The sequence below is a fragment of the Carcharodon carcharias genome, chromosome 22, assembly GCF_017639515.1.
Source record: "Carcharodon carcharias isolate sCarCar2 chromosome 22, sCarCar2.pri, whole genome shotgun sequence".
Taxonomy (NCBI): Eukaryota; Metazoa; Chordata; class Chondrichthyes; order Lamniformes; family Lamnidae; genus Carcharodon; species Carcharodon carcharias.
The window spans coordinates 21,339,622-21,353,062 of record NC_054488.1 but is presented as its reverse complement, the minus strand read 5'-3'; the positions used below and the strand labels follow the sequence as shown (position 1 = coordinate 21,353,062).

The 13,441-nt window shown below is 46.8% G+C and overlaps 1 protein-coding gene across 7 annotated transcripts in view; it reads right to left on the bottom strand.

Moving 5' to 3' along the window:
- Positions 1-703: 703 nt before the first annotated feature.
- The window catches only part of LOC121293715 (caskin-2-like), a 296,419-nt gene continuing 283,681 nt past the window's right edge, over positions 704-13,441 (bottom strand). For all 7 annotated transcript variants that reach the window (XM_041216912.1, XM_041216911.1, XM_041216913.1 and 4 more), the window contains 4 exons: positions 13,223-13,361; positions 10,214-12,550; positions 8,847-9,207; positions 704-7,097 (listed from right to left, as the gene is read on the bottom strand). In XM_041216912.1, coding sequence (XP_041072846.1) covers positions 7,004-7,097; positions 8,847-9,207; positions 10,214-12,550; positions 13,223-13,361 — 2,931 coding nt within the window. In that variant the 3' untranslated portion in view covers positions 704-7,003. The remainder of the gene's footprint in view (positions 7,098-8,846; positions 9,208-10,213; positions 12,551-13,222; positions 13,362-13,441) is intronic.

Here is a 13,441-nt window from a genome sequence, read left to right as displayed (position 1 = left end):
CTGGACCCTGCACAATCCCACCAGTTCTATAATGGTACCAATGAGTGTTGCTAGCAGCTGGCCCTACCTGATCTTGAGGCCTGAATGTGGTGTGGTAGGGGTGTGGTGGGGTGGGGTGGGGCTGCACCGAGGCCAGTTTATCATCCTTCACTTCATTTGCCAGATTTAAAAATGAGGCCAAAAACCCTAAAATGGCAGAGTCCTCTTCACCAGTTGTCAGCCCAAGTCAATATTGAACCCTTTGACTTGCACGGGAGCACAGGAGCTTTACTGGCTACCTAGTTTCAAAATCTTGGGTGGTGCTTGAAAGTGGATAAATTCATTGACTTTAATTTCCCTCCACCTTGGTTCCTCCCTGGTGGTCTGGCTTGCCCTGGCCTACTCTTTGATATTGTTCCCAAGTAAGCAATTCATCCCATGTGAGCTTCAACAGTGGGCATAGGCAGGTACTGGACTGGGCAGGTACAGGTACTGTGGTGGCGGTGGTGATCTGAGTATTACTGCCAAGCCCAGATGCCCTCACCTGCCTTCTGCCGGGATTGTTATCGAGGAACAAGCAGCTTTTGTCCCCATTTTATCCCGGGGCGTGGTGGCATGACAGTTATGATGGATGTACATGATGCACGTGGCAGAACCTGCATTAATACAGATGGAACAAATAGAAAGCGATCCAGGCCAAAGTGAAAATAGCCACCATTCTTAGTCAGGCACATTGATTTCATTTCTCAATCCTGAACAATAACTTACATTATATATCGTTTCAGCCAAGCCAATAAAAATTAAACAGTGCTTGATCACACAGAATGTTAGAAATTTCAGAATAAACTATTGAACACATTTGCATTAATAATACACAAGTCTGTAAGCTGTAATTTACAAAGATCAAGCTTTTACATTGCTCAAAACATTCTCAATTCAATTGCCCCATTGTGCCTTTGCTGGCAGCAGGCTGTATTTTCCATAACTTTTGTACACAATCTCGAATGAATCTCACAGCAGATCAGAACTGTATCTGTTCCTAAATCCAGTGTAGCCCCCAACTCCTCAGTCTCTATTGCTGCTATTTCTCTGACTAGAGTATTTGGTACATATATACGTATATATATATATATAGATAGAGAGAGAGGAAAGAAAATCTGTTTCAAAATATATATAAATATATTCTCAAATGTGGGAGCAGGTAGTTATTTACATAATGAAATCTGCAGTTGGAATTGTGCTTGGATTAGGCTATATACACCCTATATGACCATGGTGACATAACACATAGCATGTAGCACACAGTTTTTCACCATGACAATATTACAGCATCTAGTGTTTGCCTACAAATGAACCAGAGCCTCCCAATTTGGACATGTCACAGTGAAAGTTAGGCTACTGCATCCTATCGCTGGGCGATCCCATTCACTAGTTTGTTCTGGGTGCTGGGGGTGCTTCATGAGCAGAGGAATATGGAGAACAGCAGACTGATAGAACCACAAATGCTTATACATCTGGTAATTATCTCATTGCTGTGTGTGGGAGCTTCCTGTGTGTAAATTAGTTGCTGCATTTCCTGATAACTGTGACTACACTTCAAAGCCTACTGAACTGACTGTGAAGCAATCGACCCATCCTGGGCCTGTGAAAGGTGCTTTGGAAATGCAAGTTCCTTCTCTTTTGGCAGTTTTTTTAGGAAGGATAAGTGACTATTATTCTGATGTAGTTTAAGCCTGTTTGAGTCACTAACATTGATTTAGATTGAATTTAGCAATCTCCTCATGGATTTATGCTATGTTTTTGTGACATAACATGGGATAAAAGCAGGACGTGGCTGGAAGGGACAAATGAGGACAACTAACTCTCAAGTTCAATGATTGTTGAATAAAGGAAACTGGGAGATTGATGGGCACACCCTGCATTTCCTTTAGTGCAATGCATGCTGGAGACTCGCAGCTAATCTCTATAGTAAGCTGAACATCACTTCTGGCTATGGAAATCTTACAGGAAACGTAACAAAAGCAGTTTTGACACAGTTATGTGCCCAGCTGTAAAGTATTATCTGGCTCGGAGGGATGGGATGATGGGTGGAAAGGTCAAAAGGTCATTTATCTCTGTTGTTTGGGAGATCTTGTTTAATTTTGCATTTGCCTACAAGACAGGAGAGGCTGCACTTCAAAAGTAATTTTTTTAGCTGCAAAGTGCTTTGCAACGTCCTAAAGACTTACCAAACTTGTATAAACGTACGTTTGTTGTTATGATTAGGTCATTGGGTCACAGCAAACCTCACAAACGCAGTAAGTATAAAGGGAGCAATTGGGTATGGGGAGCGATTTGATGCACAAACATCCACTCACTGTGAGCTGCTCTGTCTGGAGCTTGTCCCATCCCAGTTTCTAACATTAACCCTGACTCTGACAGCTCAGGCATGCTAAATATGAACGGGGTGGGTACACATGCGACCATCATGCAACGAGGATGATTTCTGAAGCGGTTGGCACTATTATTGCTGTAGAACGTACACATTCTGGGTGACCTTCCATAAAGAGACAGCTGTCGACTGTCACCACATTGCAAAGCATTTCGCTGATCATATGGTTTGAAATGTGGAGTCTATAAAAACAGAAGTCTGTCTTTCTGGCAGGTGCATCAGTGAAGTCAGGAATGGACCAGGGTGCTGATAATGCCATTATTTTTCAATCAACTGAGGTAGTTATTCAGAATTGGATTTTGTTTTACCCTAATCAGAACCAGTTCCCACTGATTGTTGTAGGAACCTAAAGTAGGCGAGGGTTGGGGATGGGGCTGTGTCCTAGTTGTAGGAAACAGGTGACGCAGTTATGTCACAGTTTTCCTACAGGCAACTCATGGCACCTGCTCGTCTCCTGTAGGCACCTGGTTCCGGGTAAAGCATAATCGTTATAAAGAAATGTTTCATTAAGAAACACCAACTGAAAGCAAATGCAGCGAGTATTGAGGGGTTGGAATGCCTGCCTCCCTCAAAGCGGAAGCATTGCCATGGAGCTGGGTTAAATAGGCTGAGCCATGGTCAATGGCAATGCCATAACAGAAAGGCGTGGTCCCTGTAAAGAAGCTGCCTCACAAATGATGTGTTCTCACGCCTCAAAACCCAGCTCTGTTGAAACAGCTCTGTCTGATGTTTGCAGCCACCTTGGGTACAGGTCAACCATCCCACTTGATAGTCGCCTGTAAATCACAAGAAAACATCAATGGCTCAACACAGTGACATTACCATGTTGCACAGGGAACTCCAATTCTCATCCATATTGTCCCCTAATTTTTCCCCCCCTCTGCTGAAGGTGCTGACTCATACTGTTGCACCAGTTTCACAGACAGTGGCAGTCCTCAAATACCTCACCTCAACTGGACTGACAGGTGAAAATCTGGCAGCTATTCGATTGTGTGGGGGGCACCAAAATCAAACCTGGCCTCACCTGCTATTCACAACTTTCCAGCAGGGGTGAGTGGTAAGGAGCTGGATGGCTCACTGATGGTTAACTAAGGGATGCTGTGGCAATTCATAGCTGTAGGTGCCCGCCTGCCCTTTCCCCTCCACGCTCTCAGTTAAGTCCTTAAGACAAGGAATCAGATCTGCAGTTTTTGGTCCATGTGCTTTAATATTGTGCAGGAGGATGTGATTATCAATTGAGCCGACAGGGGAGCTTTACTGCTCTGGATTTAACTAAAGGGAATGTCACAATAGGTATCACAAGCACGGGGGCATGGAGGGGCACTCTCAACAAAAGCAAACTTCTTATTCCTTCTGCAGCTGCAGACTGTGTCTAGTCTGACCATACCCTCGCAGTTCCACTGCCACCAATTAATGCAGCACTTGAGAAATGCACAACTGCAGCCTGTATGTAAATCATCCCTCGTCCCACACTTCCCCAGTTGAACTGAGGGAACTCGAGAGGCAGGCGAGGGTGGACAGTTATTTTGGCCATTATATTTACACAACACGATTGAGGTTGCTGATCGTGCAATCGCACGAGGGCTTCAACCTTAACTTCAACATCCCACGGAGGCTCTACTGGTCTTCCACCCTCCCTTTGGCAGGAGACACTTAGAACTGCCAAGAAAATGGGGAACATCAAGTTTCATTGGGTCACCAGCTGAAGGAGACCATCCAGCCCATTGTACCTATCCCAGATCTTCGAAAGAGCTATGCAATTGGTCTCACTCATTCCCCAGAGTTCCTGTACTACTTTTCTTTTTCAATTCCCTCTTGAAAGTTACCACTGTTTCTGTTTCCACCTCCTTTTCAAGCAATGCCTTCCAGATCATAACAACTGGCTGTGTGAAAAAAAATTCTCATCTTCCCCCAATTCCTTTGCCAATTATCTTAAATCTGTGTCCTCTCCTTACTGATCCTCCTGAAAATGGATGCAGTTTCTCCTTATTCACTCTATCTAATCCCCAGCTAATTCTGTAACGTTTTGGAAAGGTCTGGGAGATTCCATCTTCTAAGACACACATGGACTGAGGCCAGTGGACTCCTGAAGTTGAATGTTCCCAGTCCTGAGTCCCAGTGACACTGAGGACCCTTATCTGCATGTCAGGCTTGGAGGGGGGGCATTTTTGGCAGCAAATTTAATCACATTCGCGGTTCAATTGTGGTGCTCTCCCCCATTGCATTTTCCACTTTTTAATCGTTTGCCAGCATTCACTGTGTAACATGCATGAAGAGTGGCCATTTAAGTATTGAATATGGGGCGGGGAACCAGTGAAGTTGGAACCCCGGCAATAATTAGGACCAGGAGAGGAGAAAATGAGAATTTAAAAACAAGTCAGATAAGTGAAAGCCTACTGGTTATCGATTAATGCTGCTGTCTCCTTTCCTCCATAGCATCCCAGGAACTGGAATCTTTTACCATTAGAAGCATGTTTGGCATCACTGGATTTGTTCACACTAAGTTTGCACCAATACAGTTTAAACTTTGAGTTTGGCACAATAGCCTGCAATCATCTTGCAGTAACAGACACATACACACAACACAAGTACACATACAGAGGTGTGCATGCTAAACACACACACACACAACACGCCACACACACACAGAACACACACACACAACACACACACACAACACACACACACATCCCTTACAAGCCACAATGACACCAGAAAAGGCACATAAACTGCTTCTAAAGATAGAGATGCAGGGGATGTATTCAGATTCTGTGATGAAATTAGGATTCAGGTTGATAAACAGAACGAACAATGCTGCACTCAGCTTAAATATCCTGCTCTCCACCTTTCCCAGTTTTTAGAAAAATATTTTTCTCTGTGTGTTGCAAGATTCAGGCTATCTGTACTCAAATTATCTCATGATTACTTTGCGAAATACTGAACTGTGAATTAAATATATAAGATGCACCCTCTCCTCTGGGTGTCAGCGGGAGGGAGGTGCAGTTAATGGCAGCTGCTGACTGTAAAGTCCAACGGAATGTCCGAGAACAGTGATTCACTGGGAATGATTTGGTGTACCCAACCAACACTATGACATTCTTCAAACTGGTATCCCTCAACGAGGTTGCAGAAGATTTTGTGTCCTCCTTTTCTGTTTTAAATGTCTCATGTCAGAACCCTGTGCTGATTGGTCAATATGTGGTGACAGGACCTGCTCCTCAGAGTGTTGGTGTTACAGTGACATTCACAGTTGGTCTGGTGCCAGAGCGCACACATCTCCCTGTCAATCCACAACACAGGGTGGGGGTGAGGTATGTATACATCCCATTGTCAGTTGGCAAACACATATCACCACAAACCCATGAGGAATGAACTCCTGCCTCAACACTGAGGGTCAGAAGGCTTTGACTGCCCTGACTGTGTGTAATCAGGAAATGGCAGGGGCAATGTGCACGTGAAGACTGACAATCCCTCTCCCACCTTGGTGGGTGGCAGGGGCCTCAAACTGAACTTCTAAGACTGGACTCTGTGCCAGAGCTCAGTACAAACAAGACACAAGTTTACATCCTCTGCAATATGTCTGCCTTGGTTCACAACAACAACTTGCATTTATATAGCACCTTAACTATTGTAAAATTGTCCCAAAGATGCTTCACAAGGGCGTGGCCAGAAATCATGCTGTGCTCTTTCCAGCTGGCATGAGTTTAATGAGTTTAGCCACAGCTGCAGGTGAGTTGCTCAGACCTTTCTGCAGCATTAGTTATGCTCTGAATAAAAGTGTAAAGCTGCTCCAAAATATCCAAGCTGCGATCACATCCTCCACTCCCTGGAGCAACAAAACTCCCCGGGCTTTTAAAAAGTCGACGTTTTAGTATTAAGCTTGAGAGAGTAGATTTTACTCGGTGGAACATCTTGAGGAACACAGTTCCAGGAAGTCAGGTTCACTTTAAGGAAAGTGCCAAGTTGTAATTGATTTGCTTGGAATGCCTACGTGTCCAAATCGCCCGCTAATATCGGAAGATGAACTGGCTCCAGCGCTGTGGGAGCTGAATCAATGTGGTCGCCTGTGTTTCAAGTGCAATTGCAGCTCTTTAGGGATGGTGGATTGAAGATCTTTGCCTAGCATGACTGAGATTGAATCTTCTCTTCACTGGGGGTTCCCAGGTTAAAAATTTGTGCTTTAACTCGTTTAAGTGCTTTTGCAGCATCAGCAGAAGCTGACAGGAGGGGAAATATATACATGTGTTTAAAAAATAATGTGATAAAATTCAGTCTTTCTTAGGTTCTGTGGTTAGTTCTCGCAGGGTTCAAAAGCTGCCAGCCACCTCATACTAGCAGCAGTTTCTGCCTAAACTTTATCATGGGGTGCAGCATTTAAAGCCGCCCATCCATATAAAATAAGATGCAGCACATGTCAATCGATTCAATAACCTGCTTCTGCCACAGTCTTTTACGACATGGGATGCCCGTGAGCTTTCTCCAGACACTGTGGGTGACCTGTGGCATGGAACTTTACACTGGTGTCATTCCCATCGGGGTCAAAAGGGACAATGTCAGCATTTTGCTGCAGGGCTTTAACTACGGCCCAGGGGTTCATTCCAACATGGCATCCAGCTGGTCAGCGAGGTCATCGAACATGCTCCCAATATCGTCCAAAATGTTGCCGGCAGACTTCACGGAAATGGAGCTGGGTTGGGGGAATAAAAGAAAAGGAAAAAGCAACAAGAGAGGATCAGATACTTATATAAACAATGCTGGGGCCTCAACATTTACAATCTTTATTAATGTCTTAGACAAAGAGACCAAGAGAGTAATGTATCCACCGTTGGTGGGAATTAAGATGTGAGGAGGACATAAAGAGGCTGCAAACAGATACAGACAGGTTAAATGGGCAACAAGTTGGCCAATGGAATATAATTTGGGTAAGTGTGTGATTCACGTGATTCATTTTGGTCATAAGAATAGAAAAGCAGATTATTTTTAAAAGGCCAGAAACTTGTAAATGTTGATGTTCAGAGACACTTGACTGTATTCATACAAGGAACTCAGAGCTAACTTGCAGCTACAGAGAGTTAACATGCAGGTACAGCTAGCCATTAGGAAGGGAAATAGTATGTTGGACTTTAATGCAAGGGGAGTAGAGGTCAAGAATAAGGAAGTCTTACAGGGCTTTGATGAGACCGCATCTGGAGTAGTGTGTGCAATTTTGGGCTCCATAATTAAGGAAGAATAGACAAGCCCTGGAGGTGGTACAGCGAAGGTTCAGGATGAGCGGGTTGTCCTATGAGAGGCTGAGTAAATTGCCCATATACTCTCTGGAGTTTAGAAGAACAAGAGGTGATGTCTTTGAGACATGAAAGAATCTGAAGGGGCTTGACAGGATCAACACTGAGAGGATGTTCCCCTGGGCTGAAGAATCTAACACAGACTCAGGATAAGGGGGTGATCATTTAGGACTGAGATGAGGAGAAATTTCTTCACTCAGAGAGTGGTGAATCTTTGAAATTATCTATCCCAGGGGTTATGGATGCTCTATTATTGAATATATTCAAGACTGAGATTGATAGATTTTTGACTCGTGGGGATTCAAAGAATGTGGGGAGGGGGGTGAGAATGTGCAGCTGAGACAGGAGATCAGCCGTGATTGGACTGAAATGGAGCAAGCTCGAGGAGCTGAATGGCCTACTCCTGCTCAAATCCCTCAGGTTCTAATGAAGCATGCTGGGAAATACACAGAGAGTCATTCAGCATCAGGAAAGAGTCAAGGCAGGCTACAGTATTCCAGGTGAGCAACCTTCAGTGGGATCAAAGTCTGAAAGACAAACAGGAATCTTAGACTGGGAGAGAGAACTTAGGGTAGAGGTAAGCAAGATGTTTCCACTTGTGGGGTGCCCAAAATTAGGAGCCATAAATATAAGATAGTTCTTGATAAACCTGATAGGAAATTCAGGAGAAACCTCTTAATGCAGAGAGTGGTTAGAATTGAACTTGCTACCACAAGGAGCGATTGAGGTGAATATTATAGGTGCCTTCAAGGGGAAATTGGATAAATAAATAAGTTGGAGCAATGGTTAGAAGCATACACTGATAGGGTGAGATGAAGAAGGATAGGAGGAGGCTCAAATGGAAGATAAACACTGGCACAGAGCAGCTGGGCCGAATGGCCTGATTCCATCACCTTTTTCTTTGTATTGATTTCTCTCTTTTCACCCCCTGAACAAATTACTTTTGCCCTTCTTTCTCAGTGACAATCTCTTGTTTTTCTGTTAATGAGTTTGCAGGTCGTTCAGCACATTAACTACTTCCCTGGGATTGGCTTATTTATCGATATGCTCTTTCTCCCTACTTTCTATTCTCAGTGTAGGTTACTCATCCAGTAACATAACTGCTTCACTACCAGGTAGAGATGCAATGCTTGCTGCTAATGGTTACTTACACATCATTGCCATTGTCTTCTTGGGTCAGTTTCTGCTCCACGGCATGAAGAGCTGCCTCCAGCGAGGTGCTGGTGCGTTCCAGTCGCTGATGAGCCAGGGCTGCCTGTGGGGCCTCCACTGCAGACTTTGTGAGCGCTCCTCCTGTCAGCCCTGCTTTCCTGGCCAGAGGACCCATGGGCACAGAGGCAAGTGCAGGCCCTGGCTGCTGCGCAGGGCATGGGGTTCCTGCTGTTGTGGTGGCAAGGCTACCACCCTGCGGAGGTCTGCTAGCTTTGGGACTGGCAAATGGCAGCCCTCGTGCCAGTGTAGACTTTGGGGAGACAGGCGGTGAGGAGAAGGCAAGCTGATTTTGGCAGAATTCTGAAAAGAAAGGGCAAAATGAAACAACGAACAACCTACTTTGCAAGATCAAAGTCAGAGGAACAGTTTAAGAAAGTATTGCTAAGAAAAGAGACATGTCAAAGCTTTTCATCTTACACTCATCAGGACACTTTGCAAGAATACTAATATAAGGGGAAAACCTTTATATTATTATTCCTGCAAAGTGTCCTGATGAGTGCAAGACGAAAAACTTTGTCATGTCTCTTTTCTCAGCAATACTCAAGTTCTGTACTACCAAACGGCTAGTTTAAGAAAGCACCTTTCATTGATCTCCCACACAAAAGATGAAACACTTTTAAACATGTAGTTACTTTGGTCATGCAGGCAGAAGTAGTCACCAATTTGCACCCAGTAAGATCTCACAAACACCATATGTCTGACCAGTTCTGTTATAAGGGTGTCAGTTATAAGGGTGTTAGTTATAAGGGTGTCAGTTAAGGGTCAGGACACCAGGGAGAACTTCCCTCTCTCCCTCAAAATAGCACTATGGGATCTTTTACATCCACCTGAGAGGTCAGGTAGGGCCTGGTTTAATGCTTCATCTGAAAGATGCCTCCTCCGGCAGTGAAGCACTCCCTCAGTACTGCACTGCAATGTCAGCCTAGATGCTTGAGTCTCCAGAGTGGGAATTGAAGTAGTCTTCATCATGTGGAAGTTCAGGCAATGAGTGTCAGCTGGCTATTAGACTGTGGAAGGGAGCACAGCTCAGCCTGACTGACTTTACCTTATGTTCACACATCTGAAGTTTGCCCAACCAGCCGAGTGGCACCGAGGCTGCTGGTTTTGCTCCAATTGAGACTCAGCTGAGTTTGGTCTCAGCCATGGAGCCTTTGGGTCTGTAATGACTCAGCACTATAGAGGGTGCCTATCCACTGAGTCACTGTGGAGCTAAGTAGAGAATCTTATTCCATCAGTCTAAGCTAGAGTTGTGCCCAGGCACAAGGATTACACTCTCCCCATATTAGACATCCTGTGATGCTGTTACCTGTGGCTGGTCCCCTGGTAAGAGAAGGCCTGGTGGAAATGGGCACTGATCCTGTCTGTTTAGGTGTCTGTTGGAGATAGGCAAGAGCTGGTTTGGGAGAGAGAGGAGGTTTCAGTGTCTTTTTAGTCCCTTTCTCTAAAGACTGGAGACTCCTCTCAATTTCAGCAATCCTGAACTCGACGCAGGCATCATCGTCCATGTCACTTTTCACGTGAGGGCCCACCTGAGGCCTGGAGTCCACAATATGCACAGCCTGAGCCTCCGCGTATCGAGGTCCTTGCATCAGAACATGGTGCTGTGGGGTAGCGACTGAAGCTTGCAATAGCTCCTTCTCTTTGGGCTTTGGCCTTCGTTTGACTGTGTCAGACTCTGTCAGGTTAAATTCAGGGAGCTCTGGTGGTTTAGGAGCTGGGCCGATCTCTGCAGGTCTCCCATTGCCCAGTTGTACATTGTGGCCCTGTCTTTCCTCACCACAGTCTTCGGACATCCCGGTTACTCCGTTGATAGCTGCAGAGCCAGTGCCCATGTCCGCAGAGCCCACATTTACATCCCCTCTGATCACGCTGTTTGGTTTTGGCCGTTGCTTTATGGTTAAAATCCCCTCCTCCGCAAAAGGGATGCACTCACTGGAACTATTCTGAGAGGACGAGGAGGCCTCGAGATCACCTCTGCCAACTTTGGCCTCATCCTCAGCGTCCGACTTTGTCTCCTCCCCATCAGGTTTGAAAGCTTCAGCAACTGCGTCTGTCTCTAAGCTGACTCCCGGCTCACTCAAAGTGCGTCGCCGGTTAGCAGAGTCTCTCGCTTTTTCTAGCGGTCTAACCACTGCCTTGGTTGGTACGGAGCTAGCTCCACAATGTTCGGGGTTCTTGGGAACAGCCTCTTGGTTCTCCCTCTTCTCCACTTTGGAAGGTTTCGGTGGGGTCAGAGGTTTGGCTTGGCCTCCGGGGTTGCTGGACATTTCCAACTTGGCAGCAATGCTCCTCACGCTTCCGGTGCCATTGCTCGCCGCTCCTTCACTAGGTTCCTGTTGCACGGGCAGCCCGTCTACCAGGTCAGGCGCATTCTGGGGGACGGTGGCTGAGCTGGAGGTTGGCTCTTGCTCAGCCTCCTGCCCCTGGCAGTTGGACACGGAGCTCAGGCGCTTGGGTGGAGGTGGGGGGGGCCCTTTTCTCTTCCCCCGAATGGCAAATGACTGGCTGCGGTTGACGTTTTTGTCTGTTGGCCACTGGCCCTTAGAGACCTGGTTGCGCCCTGGGCGCCGAGTGAGGGTGGCGTATGAGCTGACGGCCCCAGTGCCTGTGTCTTCCTCCTCTGGCTCGCCGTCTGACATGGCGTAGCGGTTCAAGCTCTGTGAGCGCTTCTTTGGCCTGAAAACGTCTCCGTTTAGCTCCTTGCCGGGCACTGGACAGCGGATAATTGGCACAGCGCCTGGCAGCACCACAGGGTTCAGGCGAGGTCCATCATCTGGCACAGCTCCGTTGGTGATGCTGCAATGTGAGTGGAGGTAGACAAAGCCTTGGTTCCCTGGCATGTGGGTCATGGGCTTTGAGCTTTGCTGCTTGGAGGGTTCCAGTGTTGAGCAAAATGGTTTGCCTTTGACGGGCAGCTGTGGGTACACAAAGGCTTGGACTGTCTTCCCTTTACTTGGAGTATGAGGTGGGGTGAAGTTTGGTGACGGAGGAAGTGGATATTGAGAAGGCAGTGTCTTCATCGGGTTCGACACAGGAGTACCCTTCTGTAGCACAGGCCTTTGGTAATGGTCTCGCCCATCAGGCCCATTTCTCTCCTTACTTGGACTGCCTCCAACGCTGTGCCCCAAACCGTTTGCATTTTCCTGGTGTGGCCCAACAATATGAACTGGCGCAGCATCTCTCAAGTAGGGGAGCAATGTGGTCCTGCCACTGCTGTCACTGCTGCTGCTCCCATCTCCGCTGCCAAGGCTTTCTTGGGACTTGCTGTCCATCTTGGTCTTCCCGAGCACATTCTCCTGGGAGTGGCCAGATCCTCGGGATCGGATGCCAATGCTCTCCTGGCTCCGGGAGATGGCCCCAACCTGCTTCATCACGAGGCTTTCCTGGCAATTGTAGCAAGGGTTGGACATGGCAGATTGCAGCTCATGGCTCAGCTCACTATCCTGGAAGGTTAGCATCTTTGGCGTTTGAGGAGACTGGCATTCTCCGTTCTCACCTTGCGAGGGCTCGATGGTGACAATCTCCAGCGCGTTGGGCGTCTTGCGCCTAAGCGTCGCGGTCTTGGCCTCCACTTCCGCCTGATTTAGAGCCTTCTGCACATCCACAAGCTTCTTCACGGCAATCATCATCTTCTTCTGATGTCCTGCAGAAACACAAACCAGTCATTCAAACAAAGACTCTGAACTCCCGGCTTTCTTCCCTGCCCTTCCTGAAGCTGCTGATAAAAATAAAGCAGGGTTACGTTCCCCCACAGACTGCAGTCAACCTCTGAACCTCAGCCAGATGATCATTACATGTCAGCATAGACTGTGAGCATGGGGAAGCATAGAAACTAGGAGCAGGGTTAGGCCATTCGGCCCTTCGAGCCTGCTCCGCCATTCATTATGATCATGGCTGATCCTCTGTCTCAATGCCATTTTACCGCTTTCTCTCCATACCCCTTGATGCCCCTAATATCTAAAAGCTTATCAATTTCTTTCTTGAATATATTCAGTGACCCGGCCTCCACAGACTTCTGTGGTAGAGAATTCCACAGGTTCACCATCCTCTGAGTGAAGAAATGTTTCCTCATCTCAGTCCTATATGGCCTGCCCTGTATCCTGAGACTGTGGCCCCTGGTTCTAGACTCTACAGGGAGCATCAGATGTGATCCTCATCCTGTGCACGTGCACTTTGTAGGAGGAAACATGGAAGGTTTTACCCTTCCTAGCCCGGGGAGAATGCTTTAGGGTATTAGTGTAATCCAATTGATCTCTCAAATGGAGGTCCAGAAGCAGCACAGGCCACACAGCGGCAGGATGAAAGTCACTCTTACCCAGTTGTGTGATCCCAATTTCTTGCAGGTCCTCCCAGGTGATCTCACTTACGAAGCTGATGCTATCGTACCCATTATCCACCAGTTTCTTGTGGTACTGAGGCAAGCCGATCGCGCTTAGCCACTCAAACAGATCCACCTACAAAACAGAGTCAACAAAAGTGAGCAAAACACTTTAAAGAACTTCCCGTCTCTCTGTACATTGAGATCTGTGGAAAG